Source organism: Hibiscus syriacus, unplaced genomic scaffold, assembly GCF_006381635.1.
Source record: "Hibiscus syriacus cultivar Baekdansim isolate YM2019G1 unplaced genomic scaffold, ASM638163v2 tig00018586_pilon, whole genome shotgun sequence".
Lineage (NCBI taxonomy): Eukaryota > Viridiplantae > Streptophyta > Magnoliopsida > Malvales > Malvaceae > Hibiscus > Hibiscus syriacus.
The window spans coordinates 637,808-659,290 of NW_024062441.1; the positions used below are offsets into that span (position 1 = coordinate 637,808).

General features: G+C 34.8%; 1 protein-coding gene across 1 annotated transcript; it reads right to left on the reverse strand.

The window, feature by feature from the left end:
• Positions 1-1,279: 1,279 nt before the first annotated feature.
• Positions 1,280-1,778, reverse strand: LOC120209290 (auxin-induced protein 6B-like). The gene has a single exon (XM_039208329.1). The coding sequence runs from the start codon at positions 1,748-1,750 to the stop codon at positions 1,307-1,309; it is 444 nt and encodes a 147-aa protein (XP_039064260.1). The 5' UTR covers positions 1,751-1,778; the 3' UTR covers positions 1,280-1,306.
• Between the last annotated feature and the right edge of the window lie 19,705 nt (positions 1,779-21,483).

A 21,483-nucleotide genomic window follows, 5' to 3' on the forward strand; every position in this document is an offset into this window, starting at 1 on the left:
ATAACCACACACACACATATATATATATATGAGTCAAGTCGAATCGGATGCGAGTTTTTACTCTAAAAATTGGGTTATGTATCGGTTGGATAAAACTTTCCTAAATCTGAGTTAGATCAAATAACAAATGAAGAAATATTATACTCAGTTCAAATTTGGGCGGACAAAAAATTTAATTCGATTCATGATCATCCCCAATCATGAATCCTATCTCAAGTTTCTAAAAAAACACAAAATTATTTTATATTTTTTAATAGTATGAGATGATTATAAAATAATATATGTTTTTAAAAAATTTAGTCATTAACAACATATATCTTACAAAAATAACTACTTGAGCTTAAGAGCTTAAAAAAACACTTTTTTTTGGTGAACAAATGACTGCTTAAGCTTTAATTATAATTCTATCGACCGCCTCCCTCTTTGAGGAGAGCTATTATTCATGTTAGTGGTGATGTACATATTTGACACTTTCGATCTTTAATATATATTAATTTGACTATCTCTTTAAACATTAAGACAATTTCATAAAATTTAATTTTGTATAATATTTTAAATGATACAAACATTAAACAAATAAGATGTAATGCATGAATATACCAAATTTGTAATGTATTGAGATTTATATAATATAAACTATTTAAAATTTAATTGAGACAAAATATAATATAAATTTATGGAGTGTCACGTCTATATTAAACTCAATTTTGAAATTTTTAAAAATAATTTTATTTTTTCTTGTATGGAAAATAAAAATAATTTTAATTTGATATTTTCATGATAGATGTGCAATGATAATTTGAAGTTGATAAATATTAGTGTTGATTCGAAAATAACAAGTCCGTACTACTTATACACAAAACTGGGTTCAAACGTATCAAAGGAAATATCTATGTACATTCTGCTCGACTGCAGTACATCCAGCTTCCCAGCAATTTTTTCATGAATTCAGTTGACTCGACCATTTTTATGCCGAACAATGGACGACTCGCTGAACAACTCACCGGATTCTTGGCCATCTCCATGCATTCTCCGGAGCTAATGTACTGACTCAGCTCATTTGACCCCCCTCCCCCATTTAACTAATTGCTTACAAAAAAATAAATAAAAATAAATAAAGGGCGGAATATATCATTTAAAAAACACCAACTTACCCTTTTAATATGGTAAGTAAAATACCGATCATTGACCAGTATCAACTCGGTCAACTCACTGCTTTCAGTTAACAGTTCACTCGAGCTAAATCGAAACTCAGTCAAAAACACCAAGTAAGAATCGAAGCTTTTCCATTTTTTCCACTATATCTTCAATTACCAGCGGACCCACGAAGTAACGGTCGAGATTCCGTTGTCAAATCAAGCTTACTTCTGATTCCCATGTGGCAATTCCGTTTAAAGTCATCGATGTTCACGAACCCGGCAGACCGATCCGCCTCCGACGTGGAAATGAACCGGATCACTTCTTCGAAAACCGACTCGTCGCAGGGGATCGCCAATGGGCCTTGGTTGGTGAACTCGTATTCTTCCTCTGCTTGGATAAGGAGTTTCTTGAAGACGGGATGGTTCAGGTACGTCGCCCTCACCACGAATCGCCTGCAACTAGTCCCGACGCAGACAGCCACGTGACCCGCCGGCACATCGGACGGGGTGCGGCCGGCTGACATGCTAGCCTTGTTCCTCCACCGCTGCAACATCTGTCGAAGCCTCACAATGTGGCGGATTTTGATGCATTTTCTAAGCTCCGCCGACATATTACCGGGAAATAAAAAAGGCTCTTGCTAGTTTGCGTTGAGAATTGAAAGAGTTTGACAAAAAATATATCTCTGGAGTTTAGGATGGTGGAGGATTTTATAAAGGTAAAATAACCTCAGTGACCGAAATTTTTTTATAATATACGATTTTGATCAATATTTTTTCGATTTACTAAAATGACCAACAAAATCGTAATACGATCTCTAAATCGCAACGCGATCTCCAGTATCGCAAATTAGTTTTCAGATTCGCAACGCGATTTTGACAATCGCATTGCGATTTTGTAAAATCGCAATGCGAATATGTAAATCGCAACGCGATTCTGACTATCGCAAAGCGATAATACAAAATCGCAACGCGATAATACAAAATCGCAACGCGATAATACAAAATCGCAATGCGATTTTCAAAGCGCCATTAGTATCGCAACGCGTATTTTATTTTCAAATTCCAAACACGAATATTAATACATCCCGTAATCGCAACTCTTTACCTAAAACCCTAAATCACAACTCAATCCCATCTCCATTCTCACTTTCTACGGTGACATCCGCCCCCATCTCCGACGAAATCCGTCCTCATCTCCGACGAAATCCGTCTATCTCCATCTCTCAGAGCCACCCTCACAATCATTCACGATCAGAAATGAAAAATCAACCAAATCAACCACCGAGGGTTAGTTTTTTTAATTATTTTTATTTTGAAATTTTTGTATTATTATTAGGTTTTTCATAATGAAATTGATGATAAGTTTATTGGTAATTTCAATAATAGATTAACCATTTCACTTAGATTGCTTATTAAATTCATTCGATTGCTGCCAATACTGCTAAACTGTTTAGTCTTTAACCCTGTAAAGTTAGTATTTGTCTTTGTTTTGTGTTTTGGTTGAAGTAATGCAATTCATTCAAGTTTCAATTTTAGACAATGACTATTTGAAACCGAGGATCGCATCGCGAAATGAAAATCGCAACGATAGTCAAATTCGCGTTGCGATTATCTCATTGCGATAGTCAAATTAATGTTGCGATAGTCATTTTCGTGTTGCGATTTTAAGTTTCAGAAACTATTATTCTTCTGCAAATTGAAACTTGAATGAATTGCATTACTTCAACCAAAAAACAAAGACAAATACGAAATTCACAGTGTTGCAAATTTAAGTTTGAAGAATAAACAACTACTACTCTTTATTGTTTTTGGTATATCTTCACAGTGTAGTTTTTAATCTAACTTGGTATGTTTATTGTTTTTGTAGAACTTTTTTTCGGCTCAATTGACCTTAAGGAATAAAATAAGCCTAGTCACTACAATTGCGTCGAAACTTTCACCTGTACAAAGAACATTGTTTGAGGATACTTGCTTCGGGCCATGGCTGAAAGTACAATATCCGGGTGGAGATTCTATGTTGACCCATTTGTGGCTTCAGACCATGACTAGCGATCTACCCGAGAGTATAAAACGTGGTAATGAAGAGATATGGTTTCATTTTCCATCGGCGTATACGTGTTTTGGGCGGGAGGAGTTTTGCTTAATCATTGGTCTACGCTTCGGACACGATGATGTAGGTCGATACACTAGTCATATTACCCGCCCATCATGGTTATCCCTGGTTTTTCCTGAGCTGTCAATGGAGAAGCTGAATTTACACGTCGATGACTTGACGAGATTATTGAATAAGAAAAATGGTTTTACTCAGATTGATGACGTCGATGTTGTCCGAGTATGCCTTTTAGTACTTTTGCATACCGGCTTTTTAGGCAGAGAGGCCAGACAACCTATTCCTAAGGACCTAATATTATTGGTAGAGGACCCAAATGCATAGAACCTATTTCCGTGGGGTTCGTATCTATGGAAAGCTACCTGGAATAAGTTGTCGTCTGCCTTTGATGACCGCAAAAGTTTGCGTAGCGATGGTTCCAAATACACTTTGTCAGGCTTTATTTGGGCCTTTAAGGTAAGAATTTCTATATAATGTTTCCAAAATTATAATTAATTATTTAACAATTACTAATGTTTGTGTATTATATTGTTTTTGTAGATTTGGATATTTGAGGCTTTTCCCGACATACAGACATATGCATTAAAAACTTCAAATGATATTCCTAGAGCTATTTCCTGGAAGAGGAAACGGCGACTGTTGATTTGGGAAGAGTTACTATGGTATACGACAATAAATGATGCAAGTTAATATAAATACTACCATATATATAAACAAGTTATTACTAGTACACGTTTAACTTTGTTTGAGCTTTTATATTGTTCGGAGGCCAACACTCCATTACAGAGGCTGACACCCATGGAGGCTGAGCTTGCCACTGATTGGTTGCAAACTAGTAAGCGTTTTTTTGATGGCACGGATGATGAGCAGCCTCCACTTCGAGAGCCATCACCTCACCCAGAGCCATCACCTGATCGACCACACTATATACCTCTACAACGAGAGCCATCACCTATTCCGTCACATCATCGAGCCTCTTCTCCACTATCACCTCATGATAGGCGACCGACAAAGATGCCACGACATTTATCTCCCTGTTCTTCACCTTCACCTCCACGGGATGAGTTAGGAGAGTTACGTGATGAGGTCAATGCCTTGCGTGAGGAGGTCGGTACTTTACGCGATGACAATGGTGCATGGCGTGACGAGGTATCTACTTTACGTGGTGAGGTAGCGGCTCTACGTGAGATGGTAGTATCGTTGCAGAATGAGGTTCATACTCTACGCAACGAGGTAAGTTTAAGATTTTTCATATTTAACTTGATTTACTCGTAATTTCACTTAGATTAACCATTTCACTTAGATTGCTTAGTAAATTCATTCGGTTGCTGCCAATACTGCTAAACATTTCTAAAATAACCCTGTGAAGTTAGTATTTGTCTTTGTTTTGTCTTTTGGTTGAAGTAATGCAATCCATTCAAGTTTCAATTTGCAGAAGAAGAATAGTCGCAACACGAAACTTAAATCGCAACGCGAAAATGACTATCGCAACGCGGAAATGACTATCGCAACGCGAAGTTGACTATCGCAATGGTATAATCGCAATGCAAAATAAAAATCGCAATGCGAAAATGACTATCTCAACGCGAATTTAGTTTCGCGTTGCGATTTTGGTTTCGCGTTGCGATTTTTATTTCGCATTGCGATTATCCTGTTGTGATAGTCAACTTCGCGTTGCGATAGTCATTTCCGCATTACGATAGTCATTTTCGTGTTGCGATTTAAGTTTCGTATTACGATTTTAAGTTTCAGAAACTATTCTTCTTCTGCAAATTGAAACTTGAATAGATTGGATTACTTCAACCAAAAGACAAAGACAAATACTAACTTCACAGTGTTGCAAATTTAAGTTTCAAGAATAAACTACTACTCTTTATGTTGTCCTTGAACATGCACTAAACCTATATGCTGTCCTTTTAAATGTTTATAAGTGCTTACTTCCGGAATGTTATCTGATACATTTTGTGAACTATGATAGAATAATGACTTGGGTGAATACCGTGCAAGTTTGAAACATATTTGTCTTTGTTTTCACTGTTTAATATCATGTCTGTTTATTTACTGATTTATGTATTAATTTATTTTTAGCGGCCCGATAAGATGGATGCTTTACGTCGGGTTTTTCTTGCACGACGGGGTTCACGCATCAGACGGCGTGCACGTGCCATTACGTCTCCGTTCACCCCAATAGTGCAAAGACTCCGTAAGAAGAAGCCCAACTCACCTGTCATCGTTGAAGAGGCCCCTATCATCCCTCAAGAGTCCTCTCCCACCGTTCAAGAGGCCCCTGTCATCGTTGAAGAGGTCCCTCCCACCATTCAAGAGCCCGATTCATATGGCGTAATATGTCGAATTATTGAGAAACCCCCTCACGTGCCGGACATGATGGATGACTGTTGGCTTTCGTATGAGTTACCGGCCAGTACCATTCCGACAGATGAAGTGGAGAGGAAACACCTACCGGAAACAATTCTGGATAATACCCTTTGGGCTAAGACCGCAGTTGATTTTGATCTATATTAGCAGAACCAAGGGTGTTACGCTGACATATACAAACTCAACGATGATATGCATTTGTTGATTGATCGGTCTTGGTGGGGTGTGTTATTAGGGGTTGAAGACAAAGGCTATTTCGATGGGGGTAAGTCTTATATTTCTTCTTATATTTCATTTTGATTAATTTTTTTTAAATTTATGTAATTCACTAATATATGTCTTTTTTTGTAAAACATCATATTGATGCATGAGTGTCATGTCTTCTAATAGTAGGGAAATTGAAGAAAAATAAAAAAATACGCGATATACAATTATGCCGACGTCTTTTCACGTAGTTCACTTGAAGAATCAACGACAGGAATCATATGTGTTGGCTAATGGACAAGCTAAACTTTATCCTGCATGGTGGGAGGTCGATAATGTTAGTATTTATTTTTTTTAAAATATTTTAAAGGTGTTCATAAATAAGTGCGCAATTTGAATTATTACTTATGATTGCAGGTGTTTATCCCTATTTTGGAACGTACTCATTGGCTTCTCGTCGAGCTTCAGCTCCCATCCCTGAAGACAATAGTATATGACAGCATGATAAATTACATATCATTGTCTGATTTGAGAGATATTATTAAGGGATGGAGCTCTCATTTGGCTAAATTCTTGGATGCGATTAATTATTGGACTTATTCTGGAAACAAGAAGCCAAAGAAGTTCAATGTTACAGTTATCAGAGACGAGACCACGCCACAACAAACGCCGGAAGCCAGAGGGGATTGTGGTCCTCTCGTATGCATGTGCTTGGAGTGTTTGACGACAGGAAGTACACAGTTTCTACCTCCCACCGATAGAGATAGAGGTGTAGTAGGCTTGTGCTTTTGGCATTTTATGGCTAGAGCGATATATGCGAGACACTGCCTACCTGCATCCGCGTTATGAAAGTGTCCATAAACAATTTGTAAGTCAAATACAAGTGTTGTTAAGTACCTAGAATTCAATAATAATTTGCTGTTTGTTGGTTTTAGATGTGTAGAAAGTGTTATTTGAGCAAATATTTGGTTTCTGCAGGTTAATCCTGAAGTGAGCTGAGTGAAATTGATGTATGGGTGCATAAACAACTGTATGGGGTATACTTTTTTTGATTGTTTAATTGATTCTTAAAAGTATGATTTGTTTAATTGATGAGGAAAATAAGAATTATTATCATTTTTTGCTTGTTTAATTGATTTGTAAAACTTGATTTGTAAAAGTTGATTTGTTTAATATTGATGTGTAAATAATTCTTATTTGTGCTTGTTTAATTGATTGAAATGTAAAAGTTGATTTGTTGATTTCAATCTGCATCATATTGAAGGCAAAAGACCTGTTGAAGGTACACTTTCGCAACGCTAAACTCAAAATCGCAATGTGAAAGCCAAAATCGCAATGCGAAAGTCAATTCGCATTGCGATAGTCTAATACGCTTTGCGATTTTCTCGTTGCGATAGTCAAATACCCGTTGCGATAATCAAATTCACGTTGCGATAGTCAAATTCGCGTTGCGATAATCAAATTCGCGTTGTGATAGTCAAATGCGTTGCGATAGTCAAATTCGCGTTGCGATATTCAAATGAATGTGTAATAAGTGATAACAACTGAATAGATCATAACAATGTTCAAACTCAAGTTACTAATACATGCCTAACTGAAAATGTTAAAAGTTTACACATAAAATGCACATAATAGTCAAATTCGCGTTGCGATATTCAAATAAATATGTAATAAGTGATAACAATTGAATAAATCAAAGCAATGTTCAAACTCAAGTTACTAATACATGCCTAACTGAAAATGTTAAAAGTTTACACATAAAATACACATAATACAACGTTTGCATTTAAAAATCACCTAAGTTAAAGTCTCAAAAGGTGAAGCCGGTTGTGATTGGGATTTTGATTACGATTTTGATTGCCTTTTTCTTGACACCATATGAGCTTTGGATTTTTATAAGGATCCATATTTTGGTAGAGGAAAAGATGATTGTGATGGCACTGGTGATCCACATGTCAACCTTGTATGACCACTTTCTTTACACCGACTACATGTCGATCTCTTCTTCTCTTCACCCTTAGACGATATACGATCGTGACGTTTTGGTCGGCCAGGTAGCCTTCTGTCCATGGCTGGTGGAAAAACTGTTTGTAAGTCATCTGGTATGTCCCACTCAGAAGGATGTGGAATAGAGTAGATAATCTCGGCATAAATCTGTCGATATACTTCTGTAGTGTAGCAATCCATAGCGTATGCGCTTAAATCATCTTGGTTTAGATGAAGAGCAACTTTTATAACATGGCCACACGGATAACCAGATGTTTGCCATTTCATATAACTGCACGTCTTTGCATTTAGATCGACAAGCCCATTTAAGTTATTATCCAGTACTTGAAACAAAGTGTTTGAACATGGTTCAACTCTCCATGACGTTGACTTCACAACACGTTTCGTTATCTTTTTTTCAGTCCATGGTGTAACACGATGTTCCAATGTTCCTGTAAATTTAAATAAATAATACTTAGTAAAATATATGATAAGTTACGAATTTAAAGAAATAATACATGCATGGTTTCTTTTCTTGTAGTACCACTGTTGAATAGAGGCTCAAAAAAACTCCATTAACATAGTAATGGGTAATTTTCGGGAATGACGACTTAGAACGTTGATTGATTCTGCACTATTAGATGTCATGAAACCATATCTTGCTCCAAGTTGATGTACTCTTGACCATCTTTCAAACCCGACATCTTCTAGTGTTTGAGCACACTGAGGCAAAACACGTCTTAAACAATTTATATGCTTATTAAAATCCACTTCCCGATAAGCTTTTACAGCCTTCTAGTATGTCCATTTGTGATTTTTTATACCAGCAGACCTTGATTTTAGATTTCTATACAAATAAACACCACAAAGTCCATGAAAAGCATATGGGAAAAACCTTCTAACAGCATTGTCAATTGAGTTTGCCCTATCGGATATGATTGTCAGATTGGTAATAGGACCTATGCAATCCCTAAGATGCCCCATAAACCATGTCTATGAATCAGAGGTTTCAGATTTGCCAACCCCGTAAGCTATTGGCAGTATCCCATTGTTAGCATCCATAGCTACTGCTAATAAGTTTACTCTAAGGTATCGACCTTTTAAATGTGCTCCGTCAACTATAATAACTGGACGCATTCAAGTAATAAACGAACGAATCTACAAAATTATATACATAATAAATATAATCATTTAAATGTGAAATGCATGTACTAACAAAAATGAGTCAACAAAATTATATTGATTTACTAACCGCAGCACCAATGGCGATAAACAACAACTCAAAGAGTCCATCTCTATTTGTTTTGATATGAGTTACCGACCCAAGATTTTTCAGCTTTAAATTATGACAATAAGCTGGCAGTTGGGAAAACGATGCTTCTGGCGACCCCCTCAACAATTCCAAGGCATAACATTTGGCTCTCCAAGCTTGAGAATATGAGATACTAATCTTGAACCGAGCATTCATGTCAGTCATAATTTCATGTCCTCGATATACCCTGCCATTCAAAAACATTAACTCAGCCAGAAAATCACCCAACACCTTTTTGTTTGCCTGTCTATGGTGAGGAAAAAATTGGGTTCTTGAACATGTATGTTTATCAATAAAAGTCCTAACTTGAAACATTTCGCAATCTTTTATCCTCTTTGCAATCATACGCCACGTACAGTTTTTGTCAATCATACACCTTGTTTCGAAACGATCTTTGCTTGATTTGTTAACTTTTAGTTGATAGACATCTTCCACACATTTCGTATACAAAGCTATCTTCAAGTATTCCTTTGTATCAAAACAATCATCTTTCTTGATAGGAATAATTTTTGTGTAACAATCAACTGCTATTTTTACCAACTCTTCTTCCGGTATCTGAAGTAATTCTGGCATATTCCAGTTATACTCCTGTGGCATTTTCTTCGGGGATTTCTTCTTCTTCTTTTTTTTCTTTAGGGTTATATGAATTACAGAATGGATGTTCAACATGTTCATTCACATCGTAACTTCCTCCTCATTATCATCAACAACATCTTCCTCGGCAGTGGCTGTTTTATCATCAAAATTCGGGTATTGACCAATATCAAAATCATTACACGCAGGGTCTGTTTCTTCTTCTGAAACATCATCAAAATCCGAGTATTGACCAAGATCAAAGTCTGGGTATTGACCAAGATCAAATTTCGAATACCGACTAGTACTCACAATTTTTTTCTATTGGCTCATCATCGTCTAACTGGTTAATACGAAAACCGGAATTTGGTGCTGAAAGTTGATTGTGATTTGGATTAGGGAAAGGTTGTGGGTATTGTGTTTGGTATTGGAAATGTGGTGAAACAAAATTTGCTTGGTGATGAAATTATGGTGGAACCATTAAATTTTGAGCACCATAAACTGGGGTTGAAAAACTTAGTTGATTACTACCCGCTACTGACCCAACTTCACTACTTCTAGGTTCAACAACATACAATGTAACATCATCTTGCGAAACACTAATGTAAGCAATGAATCGTTCAATATCTTCATTGTCGGTTAACAAATAAACTTTACCTTTTCTCTGATAAGATAGCCTAAATCAACTTAAGGGCTCTAAATTCAATTTATTTGCAACACGTAACATTAGAGTTTCATAAGTTAACTTTTTTAATGACAGTTTTAGTTGAAGATTCATGGGTAAAGGCATATATTGTAAAACACCATGAACATTCTCCCATGACCCTCCAAAACACAAATCTATCCAAACATGATCAACATTAGATGATTTCATTATTGTAAATTAATTTACTAAACAAACGAGCTGCGAAACTAAAACTTGTTGCCAGATGGGGAAGGATGTCGTTAGATATAGGAACGAATGTCGTCGGAGAGAGTGATAGATGGAGATGGAATGAGTTGCGATTTAGGGATTTAGGTTATGAGTTGCTTCTGCTGCGTAGTTATATACCCAAAACATTTGTGTTGCGAAACTAAAACCTGTTGCGAATTTGAAATTCAGTGTTGCGACAGTCAGAATCGCGTTGCGATAGTCAGAATTGCGTTGCGATTTATATATTCGCATTGCGATTTTACAAAATCGCAACACGAATTTGGAAAATCGCAATGCGATAGTCAAAATCGCGTTGCGAATCTGGAAACTGATTTGCGATACTGGAGATCGCATTGCAATTTTGTTGGTCATTTTGGCAAATCAAAAAAAAGTTGGTCAAAATCGTATATTATAAGGAATTTTCGGTCACTAAGGTTATTTTCTCTTTTATAAAAGGGTATATGAGAAAGTACCCTTATAGTTGGATATAATTACAATTTTATATTCGCTGTTGATGATGGACTCGTTAAAAATCCCTAATGTATGAGTGGACTCATTAAATCCCGACTTAGTTTGGTAAATAGTTAACTCATTAAATTATTTTTATTTTGAATTATATTTAGTAATATTATAATGCTATTTTTCTTATTTTATATTTCTATATATATTTTAAATAATTAATTAAAAATTAAATCCAAATGAACAAACAAATATATAAACATATATAAATTAATTTGTATACTCTTACGGTCATACCATACATGAGTTAATTGCTTGATAATTATATTATATATATCGATCTTCTTTTATTTTAGATAATTATAGTGATCCATTTTCAAATTATAATTTTAAAAATAAAAATATACCTAATATTATTTATTTTAGACAATCAAATTTTTAATTTAAATTTAATTATAGTATATAAACATTCATTTAAAAATAAAGTTAATATTTTATTTAATAAAAGTATTTAAAAAATTGAGGTCATGAATGAATCCATGAATAAGTATGACTCCATCATGAATATAAATAAATTTTTGAACTAATATAAAATATGGAATAACATGAAGAATTAAAATTTAACAGCGATGAAATTTAATATTATTTGCTAAAGAATTATTTAAAAAGTTTTAATTTATGCAATTCAAATGAAATACTTTAATATATATTATATGTATATAAATATATATTCTAAAGGAAAATTTATATTTGTGGGTATCGCCCTCACATGTTCCTCTTATGTTCTGTCATTGGAACTTGAGATATATTGATATATAGAGTATCAAATGAATCAAATAATCTCATTTTATTTAATTTTTTAAATAAATAAAGAGTATTTTATTTTATAAAATAACATTATCATATAAATCTCTTTAAAATGTTTTCCTTACGCTAGAAGTCAAAATTAAATTATAAATGGGAGGCAGAAAACAACGGCGATTTTACCGAAATATCACTTATACCACCAATAATTACCTGTCAAGTACATTCACCCCTAATATTATCGATCTATCACTCCTTCTGACACCGTAGTAATAAAGCGTGGATCGCCATCAGCGCTTTCGAGGGATTCTGTCCGAGTTGACACCACATAAGGAAAGGCACGGATCGTCATACGCGCCTTCGCAGGGTTCTGTCCGAGCTAGTGCCATGTAAGGAAAGGCGCGGATGGCGATCCGAGCATTCGCGAGGTTTCTGACACGTACAGAAGGCGCAGATCATGATCTGCACATTCCATTATGCACGTTGAATTATTGATACTCCATAATTACCCGAGCCTGAAGCTCAACTTTTAAACCCTCCATTTCCCCTATAAATAAGAACTCATTTGAATGCAAACATCACCAAACTAAAATTACTTGCTTATTCTTGCTTCTATCATTTCCTTCTATCAAGCCAAATAGATTTTGTTATTATTTTTATAAGGTAAAATTATTTTTATTATATTATTTTTATTTTATATTTAATTATTTGAACAAATTTTATTGTACTAATTATTTTGTATACTTTTTTGCGGTTGTAAAATTAGAAAGCGGGATAATACCTCGAGACATTTTGCCGATATGGTAACAATATGAAATTATGTTATTTAAATTATTGTGAAATTTTTTAAATTTATTTGGATTAATTTATATTTTAATCCATATATTATTAATTTAATTAGGCGTATTTCATCTATTGTTTTTCCTGATATAAGACTCTTAGTCTTTAAAACTCTCAATTACACATATTTCAGCTATTGTTTACTATGATGGAGAAATTCGGGAAGATGAAACCGACGTCGTCTTCGCATCAAATCATTCTGTCAGAATATCATTCAAGAGAAACATCACTCTTGAGGAGCTGATAACTAAAATTTCAAGGAAGGTTCATGTCGGGAGTACTAGAATATTGTCTTCATTTCAATACATATTTCCATCCGCAGTATTTCTGTTAACTTATACAACATTCGAACTCTCCAACAATGACGATGTTGCTATGATGGTTGATTCTCAGGATCAATATTCAGACGCTGATACATAGATGTATGAGATATTTGTTGAAGTGTGTACTGTTTCGTGGTATGCCATTATGCTCCCACTATGGGATGGCTCAACAAGCTGATCAAATTGACAACCCAACTCAAGTAATGTGTAATGATTTTAACTCGTTAATGGGATATCCACATCATGGTGCGATCCCATCAAGTTCAATGGGGAGACATTTATCAGCAACTTGTTACGATCTGTACCGAGATGGCTCCACAAATAATCCGTATGGCAACATCGCTTCCAGTTCAAGGGAAAGACATTCATCTGCCAATTTCTTTGACCTGAATATGGAGATGCCCTCGACGCAACAATCTGTGCAGTACTCATTTGACACGATGCCTTCAAGTTCAAGGGGGAGGCATTCAATTGCGAGCTTCTTCGACCTCAATGTCGAGATGCCTTTAAGTTCAAGGGGAAGACATTCAACTACCATCTTGTTCTACCTAAATATTGACATCGTGGAGGAACCCTCATCTCCACCAAAAGAACCTTTTTGTGAGCCAGGTGCAGATGGTGCTGAGACTGGACTATTCGCTCAGCCAGAATCACCGCAATTCAACATAGACTCTGATGATGATGATGATGTAGATGAAGTTCCCACAAATACGGTACACACTGAACCTCCAACATACATGTATGAAGCTAACTATGATGTAATGTACGAGCCAGAATTTATGGATATGCCTAATGTCGGTGAATACGAATTTAACTTATCAGTCAATGATGGTGAGTTATATAAAAGGAATAGAGTTTACATGCAAAGAAGAAACGATGATGGCAATTAAGAATTACAACATTCATAATTCTGTTCAGTCTAGAGTGGACCGTTCCACCACAAAAAAATATGCTGACACTGTGTCCAACGTGATAACGGATGCAACTAGATGATTCGAATATCGAAGAGGAAGAGGAAAAACAATATATGGGAACTAATGGTATACTACGATCTTCACACATACTGTGCTGGAGGGATTAACCAGGATAATCCCAACTTGGACTTCGATATTATCTGCCAAGCCATCATGTCCATGGTCAAAGCAAGCTCCCATATACCTATTGTGGTGCTGATTTCAACTATACAGTCGCAATATGGGTATACCATCTCATATAGGAAAAATGGAAGGCAAAGCAGAATACCATTAAAAAACTTCACGACGAGTGGGATACATCATACAACGAACTACCAAGTTGATTTAGGGTAGTGCGCAGATTGAATCCAATGACAATTGTAGACTTTGAAACTTGCCATCATACCACAATGATCGAGTGCTTCACGATCGATGCCAATTCTACTGGTTTTTTTGGACTTACACATAGTGCATTAATGTTGTGAAAGACTGCAAGCCCGTGGTCCAAATTGATGGGACATTATTGTATGGAAAATATAGGCAAGTTTTACTATTGGCAATTGTCCAAGATGATAATCACAACATTCTTCCAGTTGCTTTTGCCCTTGTTGAAGGAGAAGATACATATTCTTGGTTTTTTTTGTAACACCCATTTTCAGTAGACGTTTCCATACACAAGTCATAAGTGTCACATGACTTTTAAAAAAACTTTCACCCATTTGTAAAACCCATAAAATTTTGTTTTGGAATTTAAAACTAAAATATTTTAGTACAACAATAAAACAATCTTGAAACATATTACCAAAGTTATCACTTTAAATACATTCCAAAGCATTTTTCATAATTTTGATTATATGCCAACAAATTTTCATAAAAAAATGATTGTCCTAGTGTTACTGATGAGAGTCACCTTAGATTGATGATAGCTACTACTACACCCTGTAACGGACTAGTTTTTTCTTTTACCTACGCGTGAAATCAACACCCGTTAAGTATTTACTTGGTGAGACATAATATTGTAAAGAAACTTCAATTTATACATAAGTATCTCATGACTATTTAATGACGAATTAAATCGCATACTCTATAAGGATCAGATAAATCCTTCTCAGTTAAACCAGGTTTCTTTCATACAATCATCGAAATTATTCTTAGTAAGCCCAACATACCTATCCTTCTGTATATTTTCCCAATTATTCTTTATTTTCCCTATGTACTTTAAATGAGAAAGTAATATACATGTATTGCGCCAAAATGCCAAATGGTCCTTTATCTTTTATAATTATCATGAGCGACACCTTATGTACCGTTAATGCACAGTTATGTATTTTCATTTGAGACATTCTTTCATGCCAATTATGCACTTGTTATACATTTTCATTTACGACATCCTTTTATACCAATTATGCATTGTTATACATTTTCATTTATGACATCCTTTCATACCAATTATGCATTGTTATACATTTTCATTTATGACATCATTTTATTCCGATTATACATTGTTATACATTTTCCTTTATGGCATACTTTTATTCCAATTTTGCATTTTTATATATACTCATTTATGGTATCCTTTCATACCAATTATGCATTGTTATACATTTTCATTTATGACATCCTTTTATTCCAATTATGCATTGTTATAGATTTCCTTTATGACATACTTTTGTTACAATTATGCATTGTTATACATTTTTATTTATGGTATCCTTTCATACCAATTATGCATTGTTATTCATTTTCATTTATGGCATCCTTTTATTCCAATTATGCATTGTTATACATTTTCCTTTATGACATACTTTTATTCCAATTATGCATTGTTATACATTTTTATTTATGGTATCCTTTCATACCAATAATGCACCGTTATGTATTTCATTTATGCCATCCTTTCATGTCGTTAATGCACCGTTATACATTTCATATATGACATCATTTCATGCCGTTAATGCACCGTTATGCATTTCATATATGACATCTGTTGGGATTTTCGGAAGCTCGATTCGACAACCAGAACGGTTTGCAAAGAGGGGTCAGAACGGTTTTGAGTTTAGGGAGTAAGGAGATTGAAAGATAGAAAATTGCACAGCGATTTAGAGTGGTTTGACTTTCTAAACCAAAGTCTATGTCCACTACCTTAGCTCCTCACCAAGGATTTTCCAACAAATTCACTAATTTGTTCTTTCTTTTGAGGACAAAGAGATAACCTTACAACTCCCTAGTTTTTCCGGGCTAAACTAGAACCTTTCCCTAGCTTTTACACGGGATAAGCTAGAACCTTTCCCCTTTACAAAAGGATAAAATAAGTAAACAAGAAAACCTCTCTAAGGTAGGTGTTTACAAGATTGAGCTCACGAGAACAAAATATTTACAAGAGAAAGTTGAAATAAGAATGAAAAACTCTTCTCTTGTGTTTGATTGCTTGGATAGTTGTTCTCTTGCTTCTTCAAGTTCCCTTAGCTTGTATTTATAGCTTGAAATGTGTTTGATGTTGTATATAGCCGTTGGGGATGTTTTGGAGCCATTTGGGGATGATTTTTCTACTCAAAACGGCTGCCCATAACATGGTGCATCGGTGCACTATCATGGTGCATCGATACCCCTTCATTAAATTCAAATAAACTAGCCGTTGCAGCCTTCGTGCATGGATGCACAGCAAGATGCATCGATGCACAGCAAGATGCATCGATGCACAGCAAGATGCATCGATGCACAGAAGGATGCATCAATGCACTAATTGCATTCGGTGTTTGAGTGGATGGATTCACTGCATGGTGCATCGATGCACTAGTGCAGGTGCATGGATGCACTGCAGGGATGCATGTATGTACTGCAGGGGGTGCATGGATGCACTTTAACACCCTTTAGCATTTTGGCTCAAATCCGAATTTAATGGACTTTGAATTATTTTTGAAACCTTTTAAAACTTTGAATAAATTCAATTAAGTCCAAAAACATTTTGTAAATTCAATTCAAGTCCAAAAACCATTTTTCCTTAAATTGTTATATCAAAACATAGTTCAACAATCTCCCACTTTTTGGTATAACAAAACATTTGAAAAATTATTTTTGGCAAAACTCCCCCTTAATAAATTGTTTAATGAAAAAGATATCAATTGTTAACAATTGTTGGAAAATATATGAAAATGTTAAGCTCCCCCTTTTTCATTTAGAAATTGAATTTTTCAAACCAAACTTCTCCCCCTTTTTGTTATATCAAAAATAACTCGATCTTTGAAGTTCAAAATAACTTTGAAGAGTAAGTGGTAAATTTGACATTTAAAAATCATTTGAAAAATCAAAGATCCCCCTCAATAAATGCATTCTAATCAAAATTTAGCTTTAAGAACTTGACACTTAAAAAGAAATTGAATTTCTACAAAGAATAACAAATATGTTAGTAGCACATGAAATTCAATATATCCAAGACTAAAATACTTTATGCAATACCAATTTTTGAAATTTGATATCAATACCATTTGTTAAAATTAAGTGCATATGCATAAAGTTTTCCAAAAATGTTATGCATTTTTGAAAATTTTGATATCAATTGTTAGAGAGATATCATTTTCATTTAAACCACATGCATAAACATTCAAATTTAGGTCAAAAATTTAAAATTTGTAAAATCAAAGTTTTTTTTTTTAAAAATTGATATCAATTATTAGAGAGATATCATTTTCATTAAAACCAATTTTGACCAAAATTTTATTATGATGAACTAAAAATTTTGAAAAATTATTAAAACTTTAAAATGTTCATCATAATCATCTTTTCAACATACATGAGATTAAAACGATGATGCATAATCATTTAAAACCAAAACTCATGCATGCTTAAAATCAAATGAGCAACCAAATAACCAAAATTAAAAACATTAAGCTTAGAGGTTACCCATTCTTTTTTCATGTGTGGCTAGGGCATCTTGAATATCATCACTTTCATCACCATTGCTCCCACACACCTACAAGAGACATTTATTTTGATTTTGGTATCCAAATTGCTTTGGATCCTTGGACGTTAGGTTCAATGCCCCTTTTTCCTTTTAGAATCCATACTTGTCTAATTTTAAAACGATTTCCTTTCTTCAAAGGACAAGTATGTTCCTTATGACCATGATAATGACAATGTGAGCATATTGTCATTATTGAACTAAATGAATTATTTAAAATGATTTCTTTTTCTTTTGTTATGCATTCAAGCTTAACTTTTAAATCAAAATTTTCTTTTTCAAAACTTTCAATTTTTATTTTTGAAAGCTCTAAATCATTTTTCAAAATTTTATTTTAGCTTTCAAAATTTATTTTTGTTTTAAAAAGAAAATCATTTTCGATTTTAAATTTTGAAATCATTTTCTTATATTTGGAGTTCATGGTCTCAAACTCCGAATATAACCTATTAAAAGCATCTTGTAACTCATCAAACGTATATGAATTAAATTCATTTGAGTTAGAAGATACCTCGGGCTCTTCACGAGCCATTAGAGGCACCACCTTTGTTGGTTCTTCTTTCTTGTTTCCATGGATTTCCTCAAGCTTATTCCAAAGCTTCTTGGCACTTGAACATGAAAAAACTCCTTCATAGATTTCAGGACAAAATGCACACAACACCATGTGCATGGCCTTGGCATTAAGTTGAGCTTTCTTCCGTTCTTTGTCACTTCACTTCTTCTCCTTCTTCTTTGGAGAAGAGTAGTCGTTCTCAATTATCTCCCATGCATCAAGATCATTGGATTGGATGAATACCTTCATTAATTTCTTCCAATGATGATAGTTGACTCCATTGAAGTATGGGGGCTCGTCCGTTGGTAGGGAGTCTTCCATGTGGAACGAGCCGGAGGTGGAAGCCATCTTCTCGGTTGTGTCAAAAATTAGTAGAGCTTCTTCGAGGATTGTCTCAAGGTGGTTAAACCTTCTTAACAAGTTAGGCTCTGATACCAATTGTTGGGATTTTCGGAAGCTCGATTTGACAATCGGAACGGCTTGCAAAGAGGGGTCGAAATGGTTTTTGAGTTTAGGGAGTAAGGAGATTGAAAGATAGAAAATTGCATAAAGATTTAGAGTGGTTCGACTTTCTAAACCAAAGTCTACGTCCACTACCTTAGCTCATCACCAAGGATTTTCTAACAAATTCACTAATTTGTTCTTTCTTTTGAGGACAAAGAGATAACCTTACAACTCCCTAGTTTTTCCGGGCTAAACTAGAACCTTTCCCTAGCTTTTACACGAGATAAGCTAGAACCTTTCCCCTTTACAAAAGGATAAAATAAGTAAACAAGAAAACCTCTATAAGGTAGGTGTTTACAAGATTGAGCTCACAAGAATAAAATATTTACAAGAGAAAGTTGAAATAAGAATGAAAAACTCTTCTCTTGTATTTGATTGCTTGGATAGTTGTTCTCTTGCTTCTTCAAGTGTCCTTAGCTTGTATTTATAGCTTGGAATGTGTTTGATGTTGTATATAGCCGTTGGGGATGTTTTAGAGCCATTTGGGGATGATTTTTCTACTCAAAGAGGCTACCCATAACATGGTGCATCGGTGCACTATCATGTTGCATTGATACCCCTTCATTAAATTCAAATAAACTAGCCGTTACTAGTTGTTGCAGCCTTCGTGCATGGATGCATAACAGGATGCATCGATGCACAGCCTTGATGCATCTATGCACAGAAGGATGCATCGATGAACTAATTGCATTCGGTGTTTGAGTGCATGGATGCACTGCATGGTGCATGGATGCACTGGTGCATGTGCATGGATGCACTGCAGGGATGCACTTTGACACCCTTTAGCATTTTGGCTCAAATCCGAATTTAATGGACTTTGAATTATTTTCGAAACCTTTTAAAACTTTGAATAAATTCAATTAAGTCCAAAAACATTTTGTAAATTCAATTCAAGTCCAAAAACCATTTTGCCTTAAATTGTTATATCAAAACATAGTTCAACATCATCTTTTCATGCCGTTAATGTACCATTATGCATTTCATATATGGCATCCTTTAATGCCGTTAATGCACCGTTATGCATTTCATATATGACATCCTTTCATGTCGTTATTGCACCATTATGCATTTCATATATGTCATCCTTTCATGACTTTAATGCATCATTATGCATTTCATATATGGTATCCTTTCATGCCATTAATGCACCATTTGTGCTCAATTGTATTCATTCTTGAGTGTTATTTCTTTGTTCTAGAATTGTGCAAATATCTTGCCTTGTGAGGTTTTCTCTAAGATTGCAAAATTTGTAATTTTCTCTTTGGGAGAGAGTGTTCTCAAGAATTTGGGGTATAATTCTCGAGGGAGTTGTAAGGTTACTTTTTGTCCTCAAAAGAAAGATAAATTAATGAATTTGTGGAAATAGTGGACGTAGACTTGGCCGAGAAGTCAAACCACTCTAAATCGCTGTACAATTTTTTTTAATTTTCTGTAAAAGCTTCCACTGAATTTTTTATTGCCAATTCACCCCCTCTTGGCCGATTTGTCAATCGATTAACTTAACAATTGGTATTAGAGCTACACTCATTTGAAGGTTTAACCACCTCTTGAGTCGATTCGGGAAGAGTTATATCTATATTCAAGTCATCAATGGCCTCCACTTCAAACTTCAAATTCATTCTTGATTCAATGCCCGTCAACAAGCCTCATTTCTTCGATGGAGCTAATTATGCTTATTGGAAGAATATAATAAGGTACTTCATTCAAGAAAGTGACATGGGAGCATGAAATATCATGGAAGACGGATACACCTACCATCCACTCATTCAAGATTGTGGAGTGAAAAAGAGATAAGAATATTCTAGCTCAACTCAAAGGCTATCCATATTATATTTTGTGCTCTTAGACCAGATGAATACGGAAGAGTTTCATCTTATACAACCGCCAAGGAAATATGGGATAAACTACAAGTCACCCATGAAGGCACAGAAAAGGTAAAAGAACCTAAAATTAGTCTTCTAACTCATAGCTATTAAAATTTTAGGATGAAACCGGATGAAGATATCAAAGCTATGACGGATAGATTTTCCGTGATTGCCAATGGTCTCAAATCATATGGAGAGATCATTCCAAATGTAAAGCTTGTGAGGAAGTTAATATATTCTCTTCCTAAAGCTTAGCAATCGAAGAAGACGACGATCATCGAAGCTAAAAACTTAAAGTCTTTAACTCTCGATGAACTCATCGATTCTCTCTTCACATACGAAATGATGATTCAAGATGAGGTAGACCTCGAGAAGAATGACGAGACAAAGAAGGAGACAGAGAAGAAGAAAAACGTTGGAGTTGCTCTCAAATCCACAAAAGTTGAGAGTGATTCTGATGATGATGAATATGATGAAGAAATGACATTATTTCCCAAATGGTTCAGAAAATTAATGAAGCCCAATAGAGGAAAAAGTTCAAAAGAAATGAAGGCTTCAAAAATGAACCAAAGGAGAAGGACCTGATCATTTGCTATGAATACAAAAACCTCGGG